Here is a 24,917-nt window from a genome sequence, read left to right as displayed (position 1 = left end):
TATATATATATTATTGTAATATTAACATCATATAATATTAACTTAAATGTTAGTTTTAGCTTAGTTTTACTTTTAGTCAGAGACACATGGTATCATGCAGAAGGACGTTCTTATTCAAAGAATATTTGTTTGGACAAAAATGTGTACGCCTTGAGAACAAGATGAGTACATTTAATCTGCTTTTTTATTATTTGAAATAAATCTGCTAATAGTTCATTTGGACAACTTCTACATTAGGCTTTGAATCTAAGACAAAAAGACAAAAACTCACATTTTGTCACTTTTGTGGACTCTACTGCCTCTTGCAGGTGGTTTCTTGAAAGCACATCCTACAGTTGTTGTAAATCTCTCTCACTCTCTCTTTCTATCTCCTCATCCATGGTTTGCTCCAGGTCCTCAGCAGGGCTGTGGCGGTTACTTGTCTTCTTCCCCTACCGGAACGTTTGGTTCTCCTGATATTGACATGAATGGTCAGTACGAGCCACGTATGGACTGTATGTGGACCATTGCAGTGGAGGTCAATAAAGGCATTAACCTCACATTCACATCCTTTGAGCTCGAAGACTCCACTGGAACCCTCTGCAGATATGATTATGTCAAGGTAAAAGCTGTCACATATAATATAACAAATTAAAATGCAGCATCATTTCCAACACAGAACACTCTATATCTTTATACTTACATCTTACCCATCTCCAGATCTATGATGGTGACAGTGCTAGTTATCCACTGGTTGGCACATTCTGTGGAGATGTAGTACCTGCCCCCTTCGTCTCGGCCAGTAACTTCCTGACTGTGCACTTCATCTCGGACGGCACTGTTCAACGCCGTGGCTTCATTGCCACCTACAGCACAGTGGACCGTAAGATTAAACTTTATATCCTGATGCTTTTATCACCGCAGGTTTGAATCACTCATGCAAAAATGCTTTCCCATACTTTAGGTCTTTGTGGTGGAGCATTCAATGCCACAGCATCATCTCAGACCATCACATCCCCATATTACCCCAACGCCTACCCGCCGTTCGCCTCTTGCCGCTGGGTGCTGGATGCTCCTTCTCAGGAGGTGGTGAAAGTGTCTGTTCAGCAGTTTCATCTGGACTCCAGCCAGAGCTGCACCAGCAACTTCCTGGAGTTTAAAGACTTCCCTGTGGTGAGACTCAATCAATCGCCCGACCACAGCTTCACCAAATAACTCAAACAATATAGAATCTCTCAGGTCACAATGGCTGATCATTTTGTTAGGCTAGTTTGCTTCTTTTTATCAAATTTGATGAGACAATGTAGGCTAGTCCACATCTTTTTTATCTATTTACAATGAGACAATGATCTAGTCCAGCAAAATTAGAGCTTTTTGAAGACGATTTGCCAAGTGGATAAATTTGAAAATGCTAAGTGGATAAATTTGAAAATGTGGATACATTTGGAGAGCGTATTTAGACGAAAACACAGTTTTCAAATCTATCTGATTTAATTGTGGACATAGTCTTGTTATTAGTTATTTTTTTATTTTACATGTAATATTTATTTAAATATAATTTACATTTTTGTGCTTTTGTCATTTTTATTATTATTATTATTTTTTTTTTCATTTCAGTTTTAGTTTTTGTTCCATTATAGTTTTTCATTTCTTTTCAGTTAGTAATTTAATTTCAAGGCTTCAGCTTAAACATATAATATTTGTATTTTATTTAGTTTCATCTTTATTTTAATTAACAAAATGTTTTTAATAGTTTTAGTTAACAACAATAATAACAATCCTAATTGTCCCAAGATTACACTGGATTGCAGAACAAAGCACTGTTTACATAGCAGTAAAATCCGTTCAGAATAAAATTAGTTTATTAATACTGCCTATTATTTTTTTCTTTAAATAACAACTAAACATTTCAAACAGTCGTGTGCATTTTCTTGACCTTATTGTATTTGTCACTTGATCTCAAATATGCATTTAAAATATTGTGGAAAAAAATTATATATATATACAGTGCCGTGAAAAGGTTTTTGCCCCCTTGCAAAGGGTGGCACAACCAGTTATTATATTTAGGGGGCAATTACTTTTTCACGTAGTGCCAGGCAGGTTTGGACAGCTTTTTTCCCTTAATAAATGAAATCATAATTTCAAAACTGCAGTTTGTATTTACTCAGGCTTTCTTTGTGTAATAATAAAATTTGTTTGATGATCTGAATCTGTTAAGTGTGACAAATATGCAAACAATTAAAAAAAACAGGAAGGGGGCAAAAACTTTTTCACACCACTGTATATATACACAGTATATACTGTATATATATATATAAGTAATTTTTTTATGATTATTATTTCTAGATTTACTATTTCATCTTATTTAAACATAGTTTTCTACTATATCTTTCTATCTTTCCACTGCCATTTATCATACAGTAACATATTCAAGTTTAATGAAGTTTGCTATCTTCACTTTACAACTTTCAAGTTGTATTTTGGCAGCAGAATGTCTTAACATTTTTTGTTTGAATTTTTGTCTCTCAGGGAGATTATGGACAGGCTCATAAGTTCTGCGGCACTGACTCACATGTGCCAGACTTCTACAGTTATGGCCGCACCATGCACATCACCTTCAAATCAGATGTCTTCATGACTGGCGACGGATTCAGCCTCACATATCAGGTGGCAGGTGAGTCCTTTCCCTATGATTACTAGAAGTGTTTTACTCTTGCTGGTGTGGTTATATTATGTCTGAACGTTACGTATCTGCAGGTTGCAGCAGGGTGTATGAACAGGAATACGGTTACCTGAAGAGCCCAGGCTGGCCTGACATATACCCTCATAGTCTTGAATGCAGCGTCGTACTGCAGGCCCCTCAGAACAGCGCCATCTCTCTGTTCTTCACCAGATTTGATGTGGAAAATCATCCGTGGCAGGTGAGTCCTTTCCCTATGATTACTAGAAGTGTTTTACTCTTGCTGGTGTGGTTATATTATGTCTGAACGTTACGTATCTGCAGGTTGCAGCAGGGTGTATGAACAGGAATACGGTTACCTGAAGAGCCCAGGCTGGCCTGACATATACCCTCATAGTCTTGAATGCAGCGTCGTACTGCAGGCCCCTCAGAACAGCGCCATCTCTCTGTTCTTCACCAGATTTGATGTGGAAAATCATCCTTCCTGCAACTTCGACTATCTTGAGGTGAGTATAAACATACTGAATTGCCACCAGATTAACAGCAATGTGAAGAAAAAATGGGAAAGCACAGCAGAATGGAGAGTGGTTTGAGACAAAAACACTGTTTTCAAATATATCGGATTTAATTATGGACATAGCCTGAGTAATAGAAAAAATCTGATTTTTTTTTTTTATTTTAAGTTGAATTTTTTTGTGCTTTTGTCATTTTTATAATTTTTTTTATTTGTTTTTATTTCAGTTTTAGTTTTTGTTCCATTATAGTTTTCATTTTAGTTTTTTCTTTTCTGTTGGTAATTTCAATGCTTCAGCTTAAACATCCGATATTTGTATTTTATTTTATTTCATTTCAGCTTTATTTTAATTAACAAAATGTTTTAGTTAACAATAATAACCGTTTCAATCCTAATTATCCCAGGATTATCTGAAGGTACATAAATCAATGTAGATTAACAGCAATGAGAAGAAAAATGTGTAAACACTTATAGAATGAAAATGCAGTATACGCTAAATACTACATGCTAATAAAAACGAACAAACAAATGAATAAATAAAACGAAACCTTTCAAGCAGTAGTCACTTGCCTTGATCATCTAACGTTGTTACTGTAAACTAAAACGAAAACTATAATAATTTTCGTTAACTGAAATGAAATAAAAAAATGTCAATTAAAAATATTGAAAGGAAAACATGAAAATTTGAAATGCGCCCCTAGTAAATAAGTAGAATACGAATTAAAATAAGTTTGTGTTGAAGTGCTAAAATGGCTAAAACTAAAAACTGAAATAAATCTAAATTAAAGCTAAATAGAAATGTTTAAAGAACAAAATCTAATAAAAATGACAAAAAACATAAAATTACTAAACCTTAAACTAAAATTAAACTGCAAATATAAAAATAAAAGCTAATTCAAAATATCAATAACTACTATAATTGCCTGTAAATAAAATTAACATAACATTGACATGACCTAATTACGTTCATGTTTAATTCAGCAAGCTGTGCCCAGTTTTTGTTTTACACAAATAATATAAAATAAAAAAAAAAATAAAAAAAACTGCCCAAAACAAAACAATTGGTTTAATTATTATTATTTTTTTTTCAATCATAGCCAATATTACTTCAGCTTGTCAATGTCACATTGGTAATTAGGTGTCAAGGCGAGTATATTGCATTATGGGATATACCGGTAGTACCCAGTGCAGTATACTCCTTTGCCGCACATTTGGGTAAATGCAGATGCAGATCCGAGTATTACATACATACAGCAGAAATACTAGAAGTATGGTAATAATAGTATGGCACTATGTTGTGATGATGATAATGTAGCTGTTTAATGTACGTTTATTTCTGCTGATGTAGGTCAGAAACGGCAGTACTGCCACATCGCCTCTGTTAGGGAAGTACTGTGGAAGCACACTGCCCAATCCTGTCTTCCCAGGAAGCAACCAGCTCTTCCTATATTTCAAGAGTGACTTTACTACAGCCCGTAATGGCTTTGAGATCACCTGGACTTCCTCTCCACAGGGTAAACACAAACGCTTGTTATATTACGATTGCCTCAGACAGTCCAACACTGCTAAAGGTTTTATGCGAGTGCTAATTGCGTTTCTTTTGTGTGTCCAGGTTGTGGTGGTGTGTTATATGGAGACCACGGCTCTTTCGCCAGTCCAAACTACCCTGGCACTTACGCCAACGGCACTTCCTGTGAGTGGGGAATTAGGGCTCCTAGCGGCAGAGTGGTTACGGTCACATTCAACCAGATCAGCATTGATGATCCAGGAGACTGTGAGAACAACTTCTTGAAGCTGTATGATGGACCGGATGCTAATTCACCTGTTGTTGGGCCGTACTGTGGAACGGTATGTGTGAAAAAAAATTACACTCCTAGCATCTGTATTACTATATATTCTACCTATGTATTACTTTTATTCAGCAAACAAGGGTGAGATTGATTCTATTTCATTCTATTTCAAATAAATGCTGTTCTTTTGAACTTTCCATTCATCTGAGAATCCTGACAAATGTATATCAGTTTTTTCACAAAAATATGAAGCAGCACAGCTGTTTTTAACATTGATAATAATAAGAAAAGTTTCTTGAGCAGCAAATCAGCACATTAGAATGATTTCTGAAGGATCATGTGACACTGAAGACTGGAGTAATAATGCTGAAATTTCAGCTTTGCATCACAGGAATAAATTACATTTTAAAATGTATTCAAATAGAAAAGAGTTATTTTAAATTGAAATAATATTTCACAATATTTTACTGTATATTTGATCAAATAAATACATTCCACATTCTTACCAGCCAAAAACTTTTGAACAGTAGTGTGTATATACTCAAATGATATATGGATATGTAATTGTTCTTTGCTTTTTTTTTGCAGGAGACAAATATCGCTCCTTTCAGAGCTTCTTCAAACCTTGTGTTTGTGAAGTTCTCAGCCCAGTCTGCCGTTCTCCCGTCTGGGTTCAGACTCACCTGGAGCAGCTGAGAAGAAATTTGAAAAATAAATATTCATACATACACACACGCACACACTGAAACTTGTGAACACACTTTGCAATCATGTAAACAGTCACATAAATAATGCAATATGAACCATTATTTGTAGATTATTGTGTAAAGAATGAATTTATGTATGTATTTTTGATGCCTTTTTGGAAAATAAAGATGTTTAATGAAGTTCTAGTTTTATTGTTCTTAAGTCAGGGCTTTTTTTGAGGGACAGTCATAAAATCATTAAGACATTAAAAAGATCTCTTTTGTGATTTTTCTCTGGATTTTTCAATGGAAAAGTCTCTTGGAAGTGTGTGTGTCTCTAACAGTGTCAACTACACAAATCAATATGCATACAAAAGCTGTGAATGCTTGGCTGTTTTTTTAAGTGTTTGGTATATTTTCATCTGTCTGATATCCTCAGACAGAGGCTACGGGTGAAAATAAAGAGATGGCACATTCGGAGGGAGATAAAAGCTGTGTGCGGCAGATCGGACAGCGCTAATGGGTCTGTCTGCTCTGTAGAGGGAGACAGGCTTCAGCTTTCTTCATGCAATGCTTCTATATAGAGAACGCAAACAAACATTTCATCTAATATTTCATTTCTTTCTTCTAAACTCTGCAAACTGCTCCCATCAATGTCAAAGAAATGTCTGGGAAAAGAGGTCCCAGCAGTCTGATCAACAGAAAAACAGAGCTTTTGAGACATTAACATCTGTATTAAGGCCTTTCTCACGGTTTTCGCAATCATTTTAAAACGGCTTTTCCGTAACTTAACAGGGTCAAAGTTCATGAGAAGCTATGAGTAATAAAAATGTGTTGACCTTGGAAACAGTGCAAGAAAAGAGCCTCGGGAGAAATTTACTATTGATGCAGTGGAGAATTGATATTTTCTGTCTATAATAACGCAGATAAAAATAAGAGAAGATAAAAAAAGAAGTGTTTATATATATATATATATATATATATATAAACTGTTTTTTACTTGATTTTAGAATGAAATGTTTGGACCAGTGTTATTTTAGTACTATTATAGATACTTTTATAATTTTTATTTATATTTGAATCAGTTTTTATTATATTTTCCATTTCCATTTTTATTCATTTTGTTGTGTTTTATCATTTTTATTATTTTTTAATCTATGTCTATATAGTTTTTATTTTTTTATTATTGTTGTATTTCAGTTTTAGTTATTTAGTACATCAAGTTAAACTAAATGAAAATGAGAAATGTTGCCTTGGCAACTAACAGAAGTCATTGGTTTTATTATATGATTTTTATTTTATTTCAAGTAATGCTTTTTTCTTTAGTGGTTTTAATTTTAGGTTCCGTTTTAGTTAACTACAATTATAACCCTGATTTGGACATATTCCTGACCATTTTATAACACAAATTTCATAACTGGTTTTATTTATTGTCATTTAATTTTTAATGTGATAACAAAAGTGATATTTCATGGTAAAAATCCATTATGGTAACAAAATGACTGATATTCAATAGTGTAAATAGCATAAATTAACATAAAATTAACAATTTTCAACCAATGTTCTCTAGTTCTCAGTAAGTCAAACAATTGACAAGCCATAAAATCCACAATCATTCCAGACAAAACCAGAGCTCAAATTCAGTAATATGCTGGAGGTCTGCTCTACTCGTGGTACAGTAAGTTCCTCAGGCACATAATTTGAGAACACCTCATAAATCAAACAGCAGAACAGTCACACATACATACATTCTCAGTGCTCACTTTGGGCAAGTGTAAGTGCTTACAGCTCCTTAATGTAGATTGTAATAAAACACACCTCCCCGTGCCCTCATGCCATGTCTGACTGTGTCCGATCTCCACTGGCTTCTGGCCGAGGGTGTTGGTTAAAGATTTTACAACATAAGCAAGCCTTGCTCCTGGAATCCAGAACTCCCGCTCTGCAAAGCAAAGTTCAACCACGCTGAAGCATCTGTTGCCACTCACCAAATATAATCAAGCCTATAAATAGAGCCACTGTTTTTCAGTCCCCCATAGAAATGGTCAACCCTGCAAGAACCAGACACAGACAGAGAGAGACAGGCAAAGGAAGAACCAAGATCCAGTCTGTGGATGGTCCCACCTGGGACGACAGGAACCCAAGAGAAGAGAGAAGTGTCGCCGTACCTCTGCCCCATGCCAGAAGGAGGAGACAGCGAAGACTCCTATCGCTCTTCCACCTTGTGCAGACGTCTAAACAATGTGTCTCCCTTTGAAGGTAGGTAATAGCTGGGGATCTGGGTGGTAGACAACAGCTGCCCACACCTGCTGCTGGATTCCCTAATGTCACATGAAATAAATTAATATTGAGGTAAATATAATATTTATATAGTTACATAAATACACACTGGATGTTGGTAGCATTTGTTTTAAGGTGTTGTTCATTTATGTTAATGTACTGTATGTAATTAATTATTTTAAAATCATTAAAAAAAACTCACAAGTAAAACATACAGAGGCATAACACCCAGTGATATTTTAGTGTAACTGAGATATTATAATTTTGTTTAACATTTTGAATTCCATTTTAATTTTAGTTAACGTTTTAGTAACTTGTTGTGTGTTTTTACTATTTTAATTGGTTATTGTTTTAAACATGTTTAAAAATACGTAAAGTAAATTTTTATTTCAGTTTTAGGCTATTTTAGTAATTGTCATTATACTGGAAATAAATAAATAAATGTATTTTTGGTGTGAAATATTTTATTTATAATAATTATAATATATGATAGTAATAAACCAATAGGCTATGGTAATAAAATTACTAATATTCAGGTTATATGTCAGAGTACTGAAGATGGATAAAATAATTTTTACTAAATTTATATTATACAAAAATAATATATATTAATTATATTATATATTTTTAAAAATTTAGCTACTGACAAACATCAAATCCACATTCATTCACAAGATTCTGTTTGTAACAGGCTGCAAGACTGCACACTGGGATTCATTATATTAAATGTAAACTTTATACCTTGAACTGTACTGGGTTATTTTATCATGAAGAAAAATCATAAAACTGGGCATTGATTTTTAGTTTCATGACAGAGATCTGCAGTATTAAGAATCCAAGGGGAATAACTAAATAAAAACTGATTAAAAACGTCTGGAGCCAATCTTAAAATAATTAAAGATTAACACTTACAATCAGAACTAGTTCAATACGTCAATGTCTGTAGGCGCCTATACAATTTCCTATAATATTACAAGTAAATTATTGTTGTAATCAAACAGGTTAAAAGCTAGTATTTAACCAGAAACAAGTCTAACATTATTTTTGCATTATATGTACACATCACTGTGGTGTGGTGGCTGTTACCTTTGAAAGCGCATTGGCAGAATGCTTTTCCACACGTCTCCTCCACATTTTCATTGATTGGTCGAATGATACGCACTGTTGCAACGGAACGCGTTCTGATTGGACATATCTGTGCCTTATTTCAACGATCCCGCCGACTTTCTAGCAGCTGATTGGACAACGGAGCAGAAGTCTGTCTGACATTCTTTTCCTTGCTCTGGACCCCGGAAATACCCTTTTATGGAAGGAATGCGAGACTTTTACAGACATACTATCAACTTCCGGTTGGGGTGTGAGCGACTGTGCTGCTTCAAAAATATCTGGTTTTACTGCCCTGAGGGCTCGGATATTTGTTTTCTGTTTTCCCTGCATTTACCGTACAGTTAGGTAGATACTGAGTGAGTTCTTTATATGCTTGTAATGACTGGATTTGAACCACTATTTGAGGCAAAAGTGGCAAAACTCTCTTCGTAGAGATTCTTCTTGATTCGGGTCTTGTATTTGCTAATATTTTCTTGCAGAAAATGTCAAAGTCTCTGAAGAAGATAGTAGAGGAGAGTCGGGAGAAGAACCTACCGGAGGTGGACATGTGTGACAGAGGGATATCAAACCTGCTGGATATTCCTGGACTATGTGAGTCTGCAGAGAGTTACTATACTAGTTTAAAGTTTTATGTTGTGTTAATGTTAATTAAAGTGTGGGTACTTAATCTTATCTGTTTACACTGTGACCAATTGGTTGTTATAGTAAGTTGTCTCTGTTTACAGTATATGATTGGTGGCGTCATCACGTTGACGTCATCATGCAATGACATCATCAACTAAACGTGTTATTGTTTTTGTTTTGTAGTCACTTTATCCAACATAACCCAACTGGTCCTGAGCCACAACAAGCTGAATGGTAAGTTCTTCATATCTCAAGAGAAACGTATTTTTGTATTTTTTCTTTTAATTTCATTATATTGCACAAATATATTTACATGCAAACTTTATGCAATACGTCTTTGAGAAATGATAAACCATTCTGTAAGTTTTATAGCATGGCTTTTCCTAGGGTTGGTGGTAGTGATTGTGATATTTCCTTAGAAGGCAAATAATTGTCGAAAAAGCTATTTCATGAATCTCAGATACGAAATCCAATTTAGAAAACAACCAAGTACAAGGTAAAAAAAGTTGCTTTTTTATATGCAAACTATAGGGTAGTAGAATTATTGGATTTAAATCAAATAATACTAGTTTAAAGTTTTATGTTGTGTTAATGTTAATTAAAGTGTGGGTACTTAATCTTATCTGTTTACACTGTGACCAATTGGTTGTTATAGTAAGTTGTCTCTATTTACAGTATATGATTGGTGGCGTCATCACGTTGACGTCATCATGCAATGACATCATCAACTAAACGTGTTATTGTTTTTGTTTTGTAGTCACTTTATCCAACATAACCCAACTGGTCCTGAGCCACAACAAGCTGAATGGTAAGTTCTTCATATCTCAAGAGAAACGTATTTTTGTATTTTTTCTTTTAATTTCATTATATTGCACAAATATATTTACATGCAAACTTTATGCAATACGTCTTTGAGAAATGATAAACCATTCTGTAAGTTTTATAGCATGGCTTTTCCTAGGGTTGGTGTTTTTATATGCAAGTTGCTTTTTTATGTGCAAACTATAGGGTAGTAGAATTGTAGAATTATTGGATTTAAATCAAATAATATTTGTCTTGTTTGCTTGCTTTATTTGAGATGCTTTTATAACGGTTAATTTATTTAATTGCTTTATTGCATTATATTTAACAATTTTACAAGTTTAATATTGTATTGAGACTGTAGGTTCATGAGGGTTTTTGAAAGAACTGGTTAACTCCACTAGATGGCTGTCTTGCCCTTACTGATCACTGGTTGTTTGATTTTATATTCTGCTCCGTTTAAGTACCGTAGTAAAAAAGAGTGAAGATTAGTAGTTGGTAACATCTTCATCGCAATCTGTGAACATTCACGTTCTTTTTTCTTTTACATGTGAGTTTAAAGATAGTCTGCATAAGTTAAGAGTTATTCAGAGAGTTATTATTAGGAGAAATATGTTTTTCAGTGTAGTTTGGAGCTTGTTTTCCCCTCCCACGTAATCTTTGGGTCCATGTTAACCGCTCTGAGCCATGTTCACTCTCATCTGATTTGTACAGGAAGTGTTTGGTCGGGGATTTGTTTGTTTATGCAGGAATCTTTTCCCTTAATCTCCATGAAGATCCCGGTGTGATAATGCACATATCCGTCAGGTAGCGTCTGTAGTAATGATCAAAGCCTTTTAATACAATTTATAAGATATGAAGATGAGGAAATGACTCAATCCGTTACGGGTCACACCACTTGACTGTAGCTGGTTTAAACAAGAGAAAAAAATCTTTATGCGGTCCAGAAGCATGAGGTCACTAGTAAAATGCTTCTATTTTGATTTTGTCTTATTATAAATATTATATTATGTTATATTATATTATAATATATTACCTTTTTCCCCCCCTAACACTGATTTTTCCTTTGGCACAGACACCCCTGACTTCTTGATTGTAAATCTTTTGATGTATTATTAAAAGTACTATAAATATAAATGTGAAATGAAATATATATATATATAAAAATATCACATTGTTATTATAGTCTGAAGTAATGTTCAAAGCCGTTTAATACAATTTATATGATTTGAATATGAGGAAATTATTTCATTATGGAGCACACTGCTTGTCTGTTACTGATTTAAATAAAGAGGGAAAAATGAAACTGTATGAATACACAGTGGGGTCCAAAAGTCTGAGACCACAAGGAAAATGCTTGTATTTTGCTTTTAAAAAATAAATTAAAATAAATGGGAAGTGAAATATATATTAAGAAATTAATAATATTAATTATTATATTATTAAAACTCAAAATTTAATTGATGTGTGTAGTCATGAATATAAATCCTAAATATTTCTTCTTAATTTTAAAATTAATTAATTGTTAAAAAAAACTTTTTTGAATCCCTTTTAAATTTTTTAAGGCTTAAAAAAAAAAAAAAAAAAAAATTGTGTAATTGTATATCATTGTATACTCTTCACTGGCCAATGGTGGCCATGTTTTTTGAGATACGAAAAAAAAAAAAAATATCACAATTTCGGTTTGTTCCTGGACTCCACTCTATAGAAGATAGAGTGTTTTTTTTTGTCTGTTCCTCGCCACTCTGCATTTTCCCCTTCTCTGTTCCTCTCCGCTCTCTCATCCTGCCTGGTTAAAGAGCAGAGACAGGGAATCTGCCATCTTGAACTTTTCAGGGTAGTCAAGAATTACAGTGACATTTCGAACCCTTTCATTAGTGGCTCATGAGTAAAGCAGGGCTGCTGTTCGGCCCAGGCAGGCAGCAGCTCAGGTAATGAGACTGAGAGGAGAGAGGGCCAAACCTTTCTGCTCTGTATAGGCGTATATTCTTTGTTCTATTACCATCAGCCTTTTCTGCCTGTTTTAAAGGCTCCAATAAAGCGCACACACATTTAAAAGAATGCATTTACAGGCAGATTTTGTACTCGCAACTTGTGGTTGTAAAAAGTCGGTGGCGCTTTCGAGCCCAGTCTGTGGTTTAAGATGATAAAGTGTAGATGTCTGGTGGAGGCGTGTGTCTTAAGGATGGAGAAGGCGGAACTGAGCTCAATCTTGTGTGTCATTTGGAGAAGAGTACAGGGACCCTGACATGGGGCGAAGGGTTCGGTGTTCTGCAGTGTCTCTTGGTGCGTTTACAGTTCCGTTGAGACACTTGGAAACAAATCGTATGTTTCAAGTATTTTTATGGGTGAAAAGGTCAGAGGATAGATGCGAAAATTGTGAATTGGATGGTCAGACTGAAACATGCTCAGCTAGCAAGGACACAACAATTTGTTACAACTTTTTTGTGTTGAAAAATGTACATTTCTGTAACACTTTCAATGTTATAGCTTTCAAAGTTCCATTCAAATAGTTGCATATAAATATAATATCAAACAATTAGTCACTTATTTGAATGTACTTGATCTACTGATTACATAACATTTGAAAATGGCTTTTCATTATCATTATTGTTTAGAATGAATTCATACATTATTATTATTATTGTTAACATTATTATTATTAATATTATTATTATTATCATTAGTTGTAGTAGTAGTATTTATGTATTTAATTAACAAATTAATGTGCAGAATGTACACAATCGGCTGAGTATATAACACTGGTAACATCTTTTCATTATTTTTGTTTATTATTAAATAAATTGCTTATATATTCCTATTATTATTGATAATAATAATAATTCATAATAATTTATGTTTGTTATTAACAAGTGCATGTATATACTGAGTATATAATATTAGTAATTGGTTTTCATTGTTATTGTTTATTATTAAATAAATTATAATATTTAATATTATAATAATATTATTAATTATTAATGTATAATTCATATTATAAATATATTATTGATGATGATGATAATAATAATAATAATAATATCATTATATAATTACTATTATAATTATATAATAACATTGTTAACAGCTTTTATTCTTGTATAATTATTAAACAGTTAATTTAGTCATATTAGCATATGCTTTGCAGCTTTGCACTTTGCAGTAAACATTTGTTTAAAGCAAATTCATTTATTAATAATTAGAAATAATTAGAATAAGTAGTATTAGTAATACATTTATTTTACTATTTTATTTTACTATTAATTTTATTTACTATTATTTCACAAATTAATTTGTTATTTGTGAATGTTTATTATAAAGTAATACCAATGTTTCTTAGCAAGCACATGAGCTGAAGAGTGCTGTGAGAGCATGTGCTTTCGTGTTTGTGTTTCTTTGTTGGAGTTTTGAATTGTTTGCGTGACAGCTGAATCATTTGTTCCTCCGTGTCTGGGGCGGCGCAGCTCTCGTTGATCTCTCTGGAGGAATTCGTGTCATGCTGTTTGTGTAAACCTCTCCCACCTCCCCTCCTCCTTAATGAGGGGCCATTGATCAGCCAGGAATCGGATAGAGCGCCTGTTCGGCCCATCGATCTCTGTCGACAGCAGAAAGGGGCAGGGTGGCCTTGCGGGAGGGGTGCTGCTGATCCGTTATGCTAAGGTTTACGCTGGGGGAGTGACCCATAATTGAGCCATCAAAGACGGGACGTCTATTTGCTGACTCTGATAATTAGTCGTTAAACCTCTGCAGGTCACCAGAAAACCTTCAGTCTCTGATCATTGGACCTCGTCGCTCGTTTGGGAATGCTTTACCTTGGTGATTAGAATACAGTCAATTGAAATGTTTTGATTGATGAGATTGATGAAACCTGCAGAACTGAAGTTGTTCTCATTAATTTATTAATTTGTTTACTCTCACTATCTCTCTCTCTTTTTAGCTGTGCCTCCAAACATTGCAGACCTGAAGAACTTGGAAGTTTTGAACATGTTCAATAATCAGATTGAGGAGCTTCCAACCCAGATCAGTAGCATGCAGAAACTTAAACATCTCAACCTTGGGTTAGTCTGATGTCTCATCACTTGTTTTCTCATCTCTTTTCAGCTTGTTTTGTCTATTTTTCCCTCCTTATTTTCATTTTGTTTTTGTTTTGTTTTGTGTTGTTTTTATGTTTGTTTTTTTTATTCTATTTTGTTTTGTCTCGTCTTGTCTCTTCTTTTCTTTTCTTATCTCAAATTTTGTCTTTATTTTCTTGTTGTCACGTGTCTTTTCATCTTCTTTTCTCTTCTCTTCTCTTCTCTTTATTTTGTTTTGTCTGTTCTGTTCTTGTCTATTCTTTTCTTATCTCACCTCTTGTCTTTTTTTTCTTGTCTCATTTCTCTTAATATCTTGTCTCTTCTCATCTTTTCGTCTTTTTTCACTTCTCCCCTTTTTCCTTTTCGTCTCGTCTCTTCTCTTCTCTTCTCTTCTCTTCTCTTCTCTTCTCTTCTCTTCTCTTCTCTTTATTTTGTTTTGCCTGTTCTTGTCTGTTCTTTTCTTATCTCACCTCTTGTCTTTTTTTCTTGTCTCATTTCTCTTGATATCTGGTCTCTTCTCATCTTTTCATCTTTTTTCACTTCTCTCCTTTTTCCTTTTTTTTCTCTTCTCTTCTCTTCTCTTCTCTTCTCTTCTCTTCTCTTCTCTTCTCTTTATTTTGTTTTGCCTGTTCTTGTCTGTTCTTTTCTTATCTCACCTCTTGTCTTTTTTTCTTGTCTCATTTCTCTTGATATCTGGTCTCTTCTCATCTTTTCATCTTTTTTCACTTCTCTCCTTTTTCCTTTTCGTCTCTTCTCTTCTCTTCTCTTCTCATTTTTTTGTTTTGTTTTATTTTGTCTGTTCAGTTATTGTGTCTTCTTGTCTTTTTTGTCACCTTTGTTCTCTTGGCGTCTCTTTGCATCTTTTCATTTTTTCACTCCTCCCCCTTCCTTCCTCTTGTTTCTTCTCCTCTTATATCCTCTTGTCTCATCTTTTCTTTTCTCATCTCTTCTGATACTGTTTTTCTCTTCTTGTTGTCTTCTTTACTTTTCCCTTGCTTCATCTCGATTTGTCTCTTCTTCCATCTCCTCTCCTTTACCATCTTTTTTCGCCTTGACAGTAGTAGCGCCGCTGTCTTCCTTTGTTCTTCTTCCTCTCTGACTCTTTATATCCCTGGTCATCTGGTCATTCCCTGGTGTTCGGAGCGCACCTGAGCCCCACCCAAATCCCGAGGGTTCTCCTTCTCCTCCAAGGGCGGAGCATCCACAATGTCACGCAGGATTAAAGCACGGCACAATCTGCCCCGCGTCTGATTCCGCACATTTTTATCGATTTGCTGTCAGACGCACCATTTCTACACATAATCTTGAAAACATAAGCCGGCTTGTTGTATTCCTGGCCGCTACTCCTGACTCAAAAGTGCGGATGTGCGTGTGAGCATGTGGCCGCCCGTTATCCTGATCTCATTTGTCAAAACAATTCCCTTTCTCTGGTAATTGCTTCACAAACAAGTGGTGGAATCAATTTGTTTGTTTCTTTGAAATCCGTTGCCAAAGTTTCAGAGTCTTCACGGCAAGCAAGTGTCATTTGAAAGAAAGAAAGAAAGACGGAGGACAGACGCTTAAGTAAGCAAGAGTTAATCAGCATCTGATTTGGGTGCCCCTCTCTCTCTTTTTCTCTCTCTTGCTCTCTCTCTTGTTTTATCTGCGTCGTTGGGCACCTTGAGCACTTCTAATTTCAGATTCCATGTTCTCTGTCGGAAGTTTTCCAGCCAAAATTTAATCTGTTACCTTTCAAGGGCGAATATGATTTTAACATTTACAGACAAAACACATTTTTAATATTGGTGAACTAACTGAACATTAACTTTTTGTTATTTTGTTATTAACAGTGTTGTGTGAATGTCTGAGACCATATTGAAAATCTGGGATTCAAATATACACTACTGTTCAAAAGTTTGTATTAATTTTGAAAGTCTGAAGGATGCATTTATTTGATCAAAAATACAGTAAAACAGTAATATTGTGAAATAATACAATTTAAAATATCTGTTTTGTATCCAGTTTTCAGCATCACAAAATCCTTCAGAAATCACTCTAATATGTGAATTTGTTGCTAAATAAACCTTTCTTATTATCAATATTGAGAACAGTTGTGCTGCTTTAAAATTTAGTTGAAACTGACATTTTTTTCAGTATTCTTTTGATGACTATGAAGTTCAAAAGAACAACATTTATTTGAAATGTAAATCTTTTTTTAACATTATAAATGTTTTTACTGTGGCCTTTATAGTTTATATAAATTTAACACAAATTTAGACATAAAAAAAATCTGTTTGCTTTAATGAGTGAAAGAAATGTTTCACTCATTAAAACAAAGGGTACATTAATCGAGGTCTCTTATCTCTACACACACACACACACACACACACACACACACACACACACTCATACACACGCTCATACACACGCTCCCAAACCTCCATTTATCACTGCTGTTTGGAGTGGCTGTCATATCAGCTGTGATATTGACTTCTAAAGCAAGTTGAAATGGATATGATTGGCTGTTGCTGTTGCTTTAACCAATCAGAACACTGAATGGACAGGAAGTTGATGGGGCTTTTTAAAAATCCCAGTTCCAGATTATCAAAATACATATTAGTTGTGGCCCTGTTTTGTGTAGGTTTTTTTTATTTATTTAATTGTTTACTGCTTTAATGTGTTTGCCCATGTGGTGCTCAACTACACCGTGTGAGTGTGTATTTGATGCTATTTGTCGATCTGTTGATATTGCATGTGTACTTGAGTGTAATATTGCAGCCATGCTGTATCAATCAGAGATGACCGTTTCTATTGATCAGTGTTTGCAATACTTCTCTCTCTCACACACACACACACACACACACACACACACTCTTCTCTCTCTCATTTCAGCTACCCTCCGTGCACTCTATCTCAGTGACAACGATTTTGAGATTTTGCCCCCAGACATCGGCAAGCTGGCCAAGCTACAGATAGTGAGTAATTTAAATTCCCTCTTAACAGTGTTGTGTGAATGTCTGAGACCATATTGAAAATCTGGGATTCAAATATACACTACTGTTCAAAAGTTTGTATTAATTTTGAAAGTCTGAAGGATGCATTTATTTGATCAAAAATACAGTAAAACAGTAATATTGTGAAATAATACAATTTAAAATATCTGTTTTGTATCCAGTTTTCAGCATCACAAAATCCTTCAGAAATCACTCTAATATGTGAATTTGTTGCTAAATAAACCTTTCTTATTATCAATATTGAGAACAGTTGTGCTGCTTTAAAATTTAGTTGAAACTGACATAATAATACAATTTAAAATATCTGTTTTGTATCCAGTTTTCAGCATCACAAAATCCTTCAGAAATCACTCTAATATGTGAATTTGTTGCTAAATAAACCTTTCTTATTATTATCAATATTGAGAACAGTTGTGCTGCTTTAAAATTTAGTTGAAACTGACATTTTTTCAGTATTCTTTTGATGACTATGAAGTTCAAAAGAACAACATTTATTTGAAATGTAAATCTTTTTTTAACATTATAAATGTTTTTACTGTGGCCTTTATAGTTTATATAAATTTAACACAAATTTAGACATAAAAAAAATCTGTTTGCTTTAATGAGTGAAAGAAATGTTTCACTCATTAAAACAAAGGGGGACAAACCAAATAGCAAGACATTCTTGCATTTTTTTTTTTCAGTTCGATTTTTAACTCAAATGGTTATGCTGATAATTTGTAATTAAAATGTTGAATTAAATTAGTAAAATTCAAAATGGAAATGCATGCTTTCACACTTTCACAATTGATCTCAGACTTTTGGACCCCTCTGTATTTAACTTTGAGATTATAAATGTGAGTAGATCTGTTGAGCTGTGTTATAAATCTGTGCTGCGTTTGAAATATCAATCATAATCAGTGAGATGGATCTGTGCGGACTGCTTGTCTCTGTCTCATGTCTCTGAGTCAGTCTGTTATGGATTTTCAATGGGTTCCCCTGTGTCAAGAATTGACAGGTGTTTTATAAGTGTGTGTCTGTGAGTGGATGTGTGTTTGAGTTTGTGTTTGAAGCTGTTGATTTGGTTAAAATGGCGTTTTATTGTTTTGTAGGATGAATAGGTTGAGCACTCTTCCGCGAGGATTTGGATCTCTTCCGGCGCTGGAGGTTCTGGATCTGACGTACAACAACCTGAACGAGTCCTCACTGCCTGGGAATTTCTTTTACCTCAGTAAGTTTGCAACACACACAATTCATTACCGGTATAACCTGTCATTTTTAATCATTCAAAACTAAAGACCACTTATGGAATGTTGCATATTCTGTACTAAAATGAAGAAAGTTGAAAAATGTAGCTCAGTTCTGATTGGCTAGCAATTTTACGGATATCAGAGTGCACAGGTTTTTATTTGAATTGAGTTAAAATTTGATTTAAAAATGGTCCTGCTTTTGCTTTAGTGACTGGAATATTTCCTATATTAAAACATAAACTATTTTTCAAATTCCTAAAACTTTTTTTAATTTACAGAATTAAATTACAATACCGTTTGGGTCAGTAGGATATTAAATGAATACTTTTATTCAGCAAGCGTGCTTTAAATTGATTAAAAAAAAGAGACCGTAAAGACTTTTATAATGTTACAAAATATTTCTATTTGAAATAAATGCTTCTATTCATCAAACTTAGAATCCTAAAAATAAATGTTAAATGTTTAACTGCACATGTTTCTTTGCAGGTAACCATAGTTAACAATGAACAATGATTTCAAGCACCACCCTCCTTTTAAAGCTTCCAGTCTGTTATTCTAACTAAATTATCAAATGTTTAAAAAATAAATCAGTTGCACTTCCTAGCCTTTTTATTGTTGTTTGTTTTGGTCTAAGGAAGCAATTCATTTCAGCTACCCTCCGTGCACTCTATCTCAGTGACAACGATTTTGAGATTTTGCCCCCAGACATCGGCAAGCTGGCCAAGCTACAGATAGTGAGTAATTTATCTAAATTCCCTCTGAAATCAATTGCTTTTGTGGCGCTCTGTGCCGTGTGTGTTGGATTTGTTCTCCGCAGCGTGTGTTCTTTATCAGATGCGGTGAGAGGTGATTTAGAGGCTGATCTTCACCCCTGTGCTCACTAAGATCAGACTCAATGCAGGGTCACAGATACATAAAACAGCTGATAATTACAACTTTGAACTTGAAAATAATATTCAGCTATTTTGGTTTGGTGTTGCGTTAAAATATAGGTGTAATTACAGCCGTGATTTTTAGAATGCAAGTGTTATGAGATGCTGTCAGTAACCACTGAAAGTTATTTCGACTTGCCCCACAGTTTGTAAAAGCAATCAAAAATCACATGTACAATAATGCATTTGCAATGGAAGTCTATGGGACAAGAAATTGCTCTAGGAAAGTATAGCAGCAAGACTAAAAAGTTGCACATCTCTGCTTTTATACCCCACAGGTTGCCCTGAAGACTTCTAATGTAATTGTTTTACTGTAGATGCTGTGTTTGCTTGTTTTTAGAGTTGAAAATTTAGAGTTGAAGTTATTTTCTGTGTTTATGAAAACCATGTTGCAATATTTCTTTTAAAATATAATGAAACAATGTTTGCAATACATTTAGCTTCCACTATGTGACATTTCTGAGTAAAACTGAATATTCAGTGAAATATAATTTAGGGGCTTGATTTTATCCATGTTGAATTGATGAAAGATTAAATATTTATTACATTTTGAAAATATGAAATATAAAATATGATTATAAAATGTATTTATTTATTTTATTTTTAGAGTCACATGAATATATAAATCACGCTCCGTTTATCATATATAAATGGATAAGACAAGGGACATTTATATAGAGTAATAAGATTAGTAAGAACATTGGAAAATAGGAGTAACAGAGTAATAGGCAGAATTAATAAGTAAATAAGATTGATTATTGGATCATAGATGATCATATTTTATTATATTTTGTTATTTTAAATATGACAAAAATTGATGAAAGATTATGAACTTATTTTTTAATTATATTTGTATTTTTTTAGAGTCACATGCATGAATAAATAATGCTTGATAAGGCCACAGACATTTATTAAGAAATTAAATGATTCACTGTAAAAAATGACTGTGAATTTAACTGTAAAAGACTGTAAAAATGCTACAGTAAAAACCTGTTAAATGGTTAACGGTAAGTTCCCCTACTATATACTGTGAAAAACTACTGTATTGGACATTACATGTAATTTTACAGTAGTATACCGTTTTTGGAAGTGAAAAAGATTGTATAATTTAAAGTGAATAACCGTAAATTGACATTCCCAGAATTCCCTGCGTTACATTTCAAATTTGATGTTTTTTTGTTGAAATAACTATGTTTCTTCTTAGTTTTTTCTTATCAGTTGTGTACCTTAGGGGTATATGTTACATCTAATGTTGTTCAATTCATGTTTATTGCATTATTTCAGTTTCATATGTGTTACCATGATGGTGTTTAGTGTTTGTGGGAATGACACTGTACACCTTATATATATGTTAATATTTAAAAGTTGCTTGTGATAGGCTTTGGTTCATCATGTGATTTTCTCATCACCACCTGCTTTTGGTGCAGTGTTTACAAAGGTACAAAACTTCAGTGGGTTGGTATATTATCATTATATCAGTTAATGAAATTTACGTTAAAACCGTAAAACCTAAAACACTGCTACTGTATTTTTTACGGTAAAATTCTGGCAACCCCAGCTGCCGTTTTTTTACCGTAAATTTAACAGAATTTTTTTATAGTGTTGATTATTTTGATTTCATATTGTATCCAATACTTATAAAAAAAACTTATTTAAATATTGACAGTTTCTCTTTCTTTTCAGTTGAGTTTGAGGGACAATGACCTCATATCTCTACCCAAAGAGATTGGAGATCTGGCTCAGCTGAAGGAACTTCACATTCAAGGGAACAGACTCACTGTTCTGCCTCCTGAACTTGGTAAGACATGAACTTATGCTTAACACATTCCTGGATCAACATCCTTTATATAATCCCATCAGCCAATCAAAGCCTGACCTTAAAACAAAAGGGCAATGCTTGGTTGAAAGGAATGCAAACTATACACACCCAGGCTCCTCAACCCCCCAAAAAAATCCACACATTACACACCAGGCACAGCCTTGCACTCTAATTGGCTACAGATTTGTCTCTTGTGTGATTGGCTGGAGGCTCTGGGTTGGATCACACCTCACTGACCCACAGAGTGATACTGCTGGGGTCAACCGAGGTTGAACTCCTCTCTACCTGAGTGCCATCACTTTGGGAAAACCTACACACACACACACACACACATACAGTACTGACTGCCCTTCTGACAGTAGTTTTTCTCCTGTCATGTTCCATTCCAACAATTTAATCTATGATTCTGGTGTACCAGTATTCCAGCATTATGTCAAGACTCACCTCAAGTGTCATATAAATGTTTTTCTATACAAAATCAGTGGCCCTGCACAATGAGTGTGTGTTTATGGTGCAATTTCAGCCTGTTGCGTGAGTTCCCAACTAATTATTTATTTTTTTCCTATTGGGAAAAATTGTATAGAAATTGTTGATGCTTGTATGATCATGGATTGTATACTAACAACCTAATTGCAACACTTCAAAAACTTCTCAGAACTGTTTAGCAAGCGCATAGCAATGCCCTCAACCACTCACTAGCACCATGACTGAGAGTTTTGCATGGGCAAACAGCGCTCATATTGTTTTCAAATTTTAGTTTCATGAGTTATAATGTAGTGTTTTAGCAATTGCCAGTTGTTTACTGGCGTTCTAGGTGTGTGTGAACGCTCCGGTCAGCAGGTCTTTGTCCTGTGCACTCTGTAGGGGAGACTCTTCCTGTGTGTAGCTTATTAGGACCCCTCTGTCATGTCCCTGTAATCCCATTCCACAGACCGGCTTCGTTAAGACCACCGCCGCCGTTTGTATGTGTGAGAGAGAAGAGCCTGGCTAACAAGGAGCAACCAAGCGCACATGCCAAGAGCAGGAAGGGAAAAAGAGAGGAGGAGAAAAAAGAGAAGTATGTGAACGAGAGTGTGCAAAGAGGACAGATAGACAGTCTTTACCATTCAGAATATCTCATGTGTAAAGCTGATGCTTTAAACTGTTATATGAAAAGAGGAAGAGGAGGGTGGAACTGAAGCAAGCAGATGTCTGGTTGAGCGCTGAGATCTGAAATAGTTGTAGATTTAGGTCTGTCGTCTAGGTCTTGTAGGTTCAGGGTTGATTTACACTAGCGGTCGTGTCTGACTGCGTTTGTGAGGTGTGTCATTGTGTGCCGGGGTCCAGGTTTAATTTCACCCCCTCTTTGACAGGCTGCTCAACACTTGCTAATCAGAAACTATTTAATTAGCCCCCTTGTGAGCTGAGATGAGCCACATTAGCACTTTGACCTGTACCGTTTCATCTGCACACTGTGAACTGGTTCTCCTCTGGTCTTGTGTCGTCGCGCGTCATCTCTTCTCTTCTCGTCTCGTCTGTTTTCTTCTTTCGTCTCTTCTCTTCTTGTCCTCTTGTTGTCTGTTCTGTTGTCTCATTTAGTTTATTTTCTAGTATCTTCTCTTTTTCATCTTGTTTCTTTTCTCTTCTCTTCTCTTCTCTTCTCTTCTCTTCTCTTCTCTTCTCTTCTCTTCTCTTCTCTTCTCTTCTCTTCTCTTCTCTTCTCTTCTCTTCTCTTCTCTTCTCTTCTCTTCTCTTCTCTTCTCTTCTCTTCTCTCGCTTCTTGCTTCTCTTTTCTCATGTGTCTCTTCCCTTTTATTGTGTTGATTTCTTTCTTTTGTCTCACCTTTTCTCATATTTTCTCTTGCAAGTTCATTTTCTTTACTCTTCTTTCGATTCTTCTCGTTTTGTCATTTTATTCTCATCTAATTTCATCTTATTGGGTTTCTTCTCTCATGTCTTGTTTCTTTTCTCGTTTAATTTAATATAATATCATCTGGTCTCTTTAAGACTCATCTAATCTAATCTAATCTAATCTGGTCTCTTGTTTCTTATTTTGTCTCATTTATTTTCTCTCATCTGATCTGGTCTCTTTTCTCTTATGTCTTGTTTCTTATTTTGTCTCGTTTTGTCTCTTTTTTTTATTTCATCTCATCTTATCTGGTCTCTTAGCTCATGTCTTATTTATGTTTTGTCTTATTTCATCTCATCTCATCTGGTCTCTTCTCTCTTGTTTATTTTATTTTTTTATTTAGTCTCTTCTCTTTTTTCTCGTTTATTTATGTTTTGCCTCATTTTATCTCATTTTGTTTAATCTGGTCTCTTCAGTTCTCATCTCATGTAGTCTCTTCTAGTTTCTTGTTTTGTCGTATTTCTTTTCTCTCATCTAATCTCATCAAATACAAGGTATAAATTTAGTACCTCTATACAGGTCAGTTTTATTGTGGCACATATTTTTCTGGAACAACCCTTAGGATGGTGATGAAAGAGAGGAAAGGTGCAGTTCTCTTATTATTTCAGGATCTGATGATTTAATGCACAATCAAACTAATTAAAATGAAAGCTGGAGGCGTTACCCTAAAAGTCTCGTTGCTCTCTCTCTCTCTTTATCTCTTGCTCTCCCCTTACATGCTATAAAATGTCCTGCAGAAAATCTTTTATTTGCATTAATTTAAACACTGACTTTTTCGCATTGGGTGTCAATAGCACTGACCACACGGTGAGGCCTTTTGCTCCCCAATAATCAAGGAGTGGGGGGAAAAAAAGCAAAATTGCAATTTGGATGTGTAGAAATGGCATGGAGTATAAAGCATGTGATTTGGTGTTTTTGCACATGGGACCTGAGTTTGTGACTTTTCGCATCTTACCATTATCTCAATTGTTCTCACCATCATTTTGTCTCAATTCTCATAGTTTCTTTAAAAAAATCAAAAATCAAAATAGAAATAAAAACATGGAATCAGTGTAACCTCTATTTACTATTTTAACAGTATATGTTACCATAATACTACTTATGTTTTATTATCTTATTTATAGTTATATATTTAATGTTATATATAATTGTATTATAATATTCTACATGTTGTTATATTATATACTAGTAGAAGTTCTTATAATATTTATATTGTTTTAATGTATTTATATTTTTATTTATATGTTGAATATGTTGCAATATACTGTATAGTTGCACTAAACATAGTATAGATTATAGCAACATATATAGTAAATATATATTGCAACTTTATAATATATTAAATATATATATAAATATACTAAGAAATCTAATTAATAATAATAGCACTAACAAGTAGCAACATAGTACAAAATATGTACTATAACAACATAGTAAATATATAAATTCTAATATTTATAATATTGTAGTAAAATATATTAATATACATTTTATATATATATATATATATATATACAGAATATTT

The 24,917-nt window shown here is 34.1% G+C and overlaps 2 protein-coding genes across 2 annotated transcripts in view; both read left to right on the top strand.

Moving 5' to 3' along the window:
* The window catches only part of cubn (cubilin (intrinsic factor-cobalamin receptor)), a 43,696-nt gene extending 37,980 nt beyond the window's left edge, over positions 1 to 5,716 (top strand). Inside the window, exons 59-67 of the mRNA XM_016543286.1 lie at positions 393 to 601; positions 700 to 862; positions 944 to 1,152; positions 2,509 to 2,653; positions 2,737 to 2,896; positions 2,991 to 3,165; positions 4,522 to 4,687; positions 4,786 to 5,021; positions 5,552 to 5,716. Coding sequence (XP_016398772.1) covers positions 393 to 601; positions 700 to 862; positions 944 to 1,152; positions 2,509 to 2,653; positions 2,737 to 2,896; positions 2,991 to 3,165; positions 4,522 to 4,687; positions 4,786 to 5,021; positions 5,552 to 5,659 — 1,571 coding nt within the window. The 3' untranslated portion in view covers positions 5,660 to 5,716. The remainder of the gene's footprint in view (positions 1 to 392; positions 602 to 699; positions 863 to 943; positions 1,153 to 2,508; positions 2,654 to 2,736; positions 2,897 to 2,990; positions 3,166 to 4,521; positions 4,688 to 4,785; positions 5,022 to 5,551) is intronic.
* Positions 5,717 to 7,720: 2,004 nt separating this feature from the next.
* On the top strand, positions 7,721 to 22,710 carry LOC107732050 (ras suppressor protein 1-like). The gene is made up of 9 exons (XM_016543285.1): positions 7,721 to 7,905; positions 9,513 to 9,624; positions 9,841 to 9,891; positions 14,396 to 14,516; positions 18,616 to 18,734; positions 19,405 to 19,487; positions 21,369 to 21,483; positions 22,369 to 22,575; positions 22,661 to 22,710. Exons 1-9 carry the CDS (start codon positions 7,888 to 7,890, stop codon positions 22,708 to 22,710), a joined length of 876 nt encoding a protein of 291 aa, XP_016398771.1. The 5' UTR covers positions 7,721 to 7,887.
* The last annotated feature ends 2,207 nt before the right edge of the window (positions 22,711 to 24,917 follow it).

The sequence above is a fragment of the Sinocyclocheilus rhinocerous genome, unplaced genomic scaffold, assembly GCF_001515625.1.
Source record: "Sinocyclocheilus rhinocerous isolate Xijiao unplaced genomic scaffold, SAMN03320098_v1.1 scaffold97, whole genome shotgun sequence".
In the NCBI taxonomy this organism is placed as follows: domain Eukaryota; kingdom Metazoa; phylum Chordata; class Actinopteri; order Cypriniformes; family Cyprinidae; genus Sinocyclocheilus; species Sinocyclocheilus rhinocerous.
This window is presented reverse-complemented; position numbering and strand designations above follow the sequence as displayed.

What these genes read in the sequence shown, in the direction of transcription:
- LOC107732050 (XM_016543285.1), top strand. An exon ending in GAGCCACAACAAGCTGAATG is followed by an intron (nt 9,892 to 14,395) that starts GTAAGTTCTTCA and finishes CTCTCTTTTTAG; the next exon opens with CTGTGCCTCCAAACATTGCA. An exon ending in CTTAAACATCTCAACCTTGG is followed by an intron (nt 14,517 to 18,615) that starts GTTAGTCTGATG and finishes ATTGTTTTGTAG; the next exon opens with GATGAATAGGTTGAGCACTC.